General features: G+C 34.8%; 1 protein-coding gene across 1 annotated transcript in view; it reads right to left on the bottom strand.

Annotated features, from left to right (window-relative positions):
* LOC107564362 (pikachurin-like) overlaps positions 1 to 2,087 on the bottom strand; it is a gene marked incomplete at its 5' end in the record, with an annotated part of 13,346 nt that extends 11,259 nt beyond the window's left edge. Inside the window, 3 exon segments of the mRNA XM_016249422.1 lie at positions 59 to 170; positions 260 to 503; positions 1,988 to 2,087. Coding sequence (XP_016104908.1) covers positions 59 to 170; positions 260 to 503; positions 1,988 to 2,087 — 456 coding nt within the window.
* Positions 2,088 to 2,092: the final 5 nt, after the last annotated feature.

Genomic DNA, 2,092 nt, shown 5'->3' with positions numbered 1-2,092 from the left:
ATAATGATCTTTAAAATAGCATCATATGACCCCTTTAAAATAATATACAACTGTTCACCTCTGCCATGCCTTCCACTGGTCTCTGGTTGTCTACCTGTAAAATGCCATTTTTTGCCGTTCGAGAGACACGCAACTCGTGCCACACCTCCATAGCGATGGCCTCTTCACTCCTGACAACAGAAGCAAAGATATTGTGTCCGGTCCTTACGAAATATTTAACAGCTGTGGAGTCACAGTTATCTACTATCTGTTTTGCAACCTGATAACTGTGGCACCCGAGCCGCAGTCGAAGCGAAACTCCACATATCCGCCCACCAGGCTGATTGACAGGAAGTCACGACTGGCCGCATCATTGGTGTAGAGCAGCGTGCCATCAGGATTGGTCGGCTGGAAGGTCATCTCGAACTCCATGAAGGACAGGTAGTTGTGGGATGGCTGAGGCCAGGGGGCGCTGGAGTACGAGTACATGCTCTCGTTGAACTGGGGTAGAGACAACAGGAAACCTGAAACAAGAGGAATTAGCCATAGAATTGAAGAAATATGAAGTCAGGTAATGACACACATTCATGTTGGAACCTGAAAATAACTGTGCAACTGCTCTTCTTTCGGACCTAGTCACACTTTTGCACTTCTTTATCACACATTTTTACAACAAATATGTTTAAAAATGTTGACGGGTAACTGCAGATTGTATTTATTATTACTGCTACTACATTTGTTCATGAGTGTTAAATGCTGTATGTTATGTCTTGTAAGATATACATGTTCATGTTTTTGCACTGAGGTGTTTCGGAGAAACTGTGTGACACTTGTTATTTTTGAAAACGAATAGCACTTAATTATATTGAATGTGCACTTATGGTGCACTTCAAATTTTACTTTAAAAGTATATATTTTTTTAAACTGTACTTGCAGAAAATATAACATTAGTTAAAAGTAAACTTTGTTTCTTAACAGAAGTACACTTAAAAATGGATTTTGTAATAATGCCAAATTACATGTTTTACTAAAAAATATATTTTAAATCATTGTTTTAATAATCTTTTGTTGTACTTTACAGAAGTACACTTATTTTGATGTGTTAACATACTAAAGCACATACTTGAGAGAGTATCTTGAGTAATCAAAGAGTACTTGATTATAATTTTAACTGTAGTGTTTTATTTGATATTACATTTAAATTAAACATTTTAAAAGTACTACATTGCAAATTCATCATTACAAATGTGTAATTATAGATATATTTAAATACATGAGATACAAGTTTCAATAGAAATAACATTAAAGTATATTTTAGTTTACCATAAATGCTTTTCAGTACATTTGGCAGTACACTTTAACCATATTTCAAAGAGAACAGAAGTAATTATGAAATTACATTTATAGATGTACTTATAAGTCCACTTTTATTTATTTATTTATACTTTTATTCAGCAGGAATACATGAAATTGATCAAAAGTGACAGAAAATGTGTTTATAATGTTACAAAAGATTTCTTTCTCAAAGAAATGCTGCTTTTTGAACTTTCTATTCATCAAAGAACCCTGAAAAAAAATCATGTATCACCGTTTACACAAAAATATTGTGCAGCACAACTGTTTTCAACATTAATAATAAGAATAAGAAATGTTTCTTGAGCATCAAATCAGCATATTATTATGATTCCTGTACTTATAATATGACATTTAAAGATGCACTTAAGTCCTACTTAAGTGGGTAAAACAGCACTCTTAAATATAAATTAAAACGAGAACACATTTTCATTTAATTGTCAAAAATATTAAATTAAGTGTCCAAACGCATTACACGCATTCTTTCATAAGGAGGGGAAAAACAATAAAAACTACTTGAATTGACAAGTTTCTAAAAATTAAAAATGTGGTGGTGCACATGCAAAAGTCACGGCACAAAGCCATGGTGTTTGTTTGTTTGTTTGTGTGTGTGTGTGTGTGTGTGTGTGTGTGAACGCCAGCGGGTGTGACTCACTCTCCTCACAGAGGAAGCCCTTATAGCCCAGAGGACACAGGCAGATGAAGCCGTCCGCAGGGTTGGCAAAGCAGATTCCTCCATTAGCACAGGTGACCTTCTCAC

The sequence above is a fragment of the Sinocyclocheilus grahami genome, unplaced genomic scaffold (assembly GCF_001515645.1).
Source record: "Sinocyclocheilus grahami isolate Dianchi unplaced genomic scaffold, SAMN03320097.WGS_v1.1 scaffold926.1, whole genome shotgun sequence".
In the NCBI taxonomy this organism is placed as follows: Eukaryota; Metazoa; Chordata; class Actinopteri; order Cypriniformes; family Cyprinidae; genus Sinocyclocheilus; species Sinocyclocheilus grahami.
This window is presented reverse-complemented; position numbering and strand designations above follow the sequence as displayed.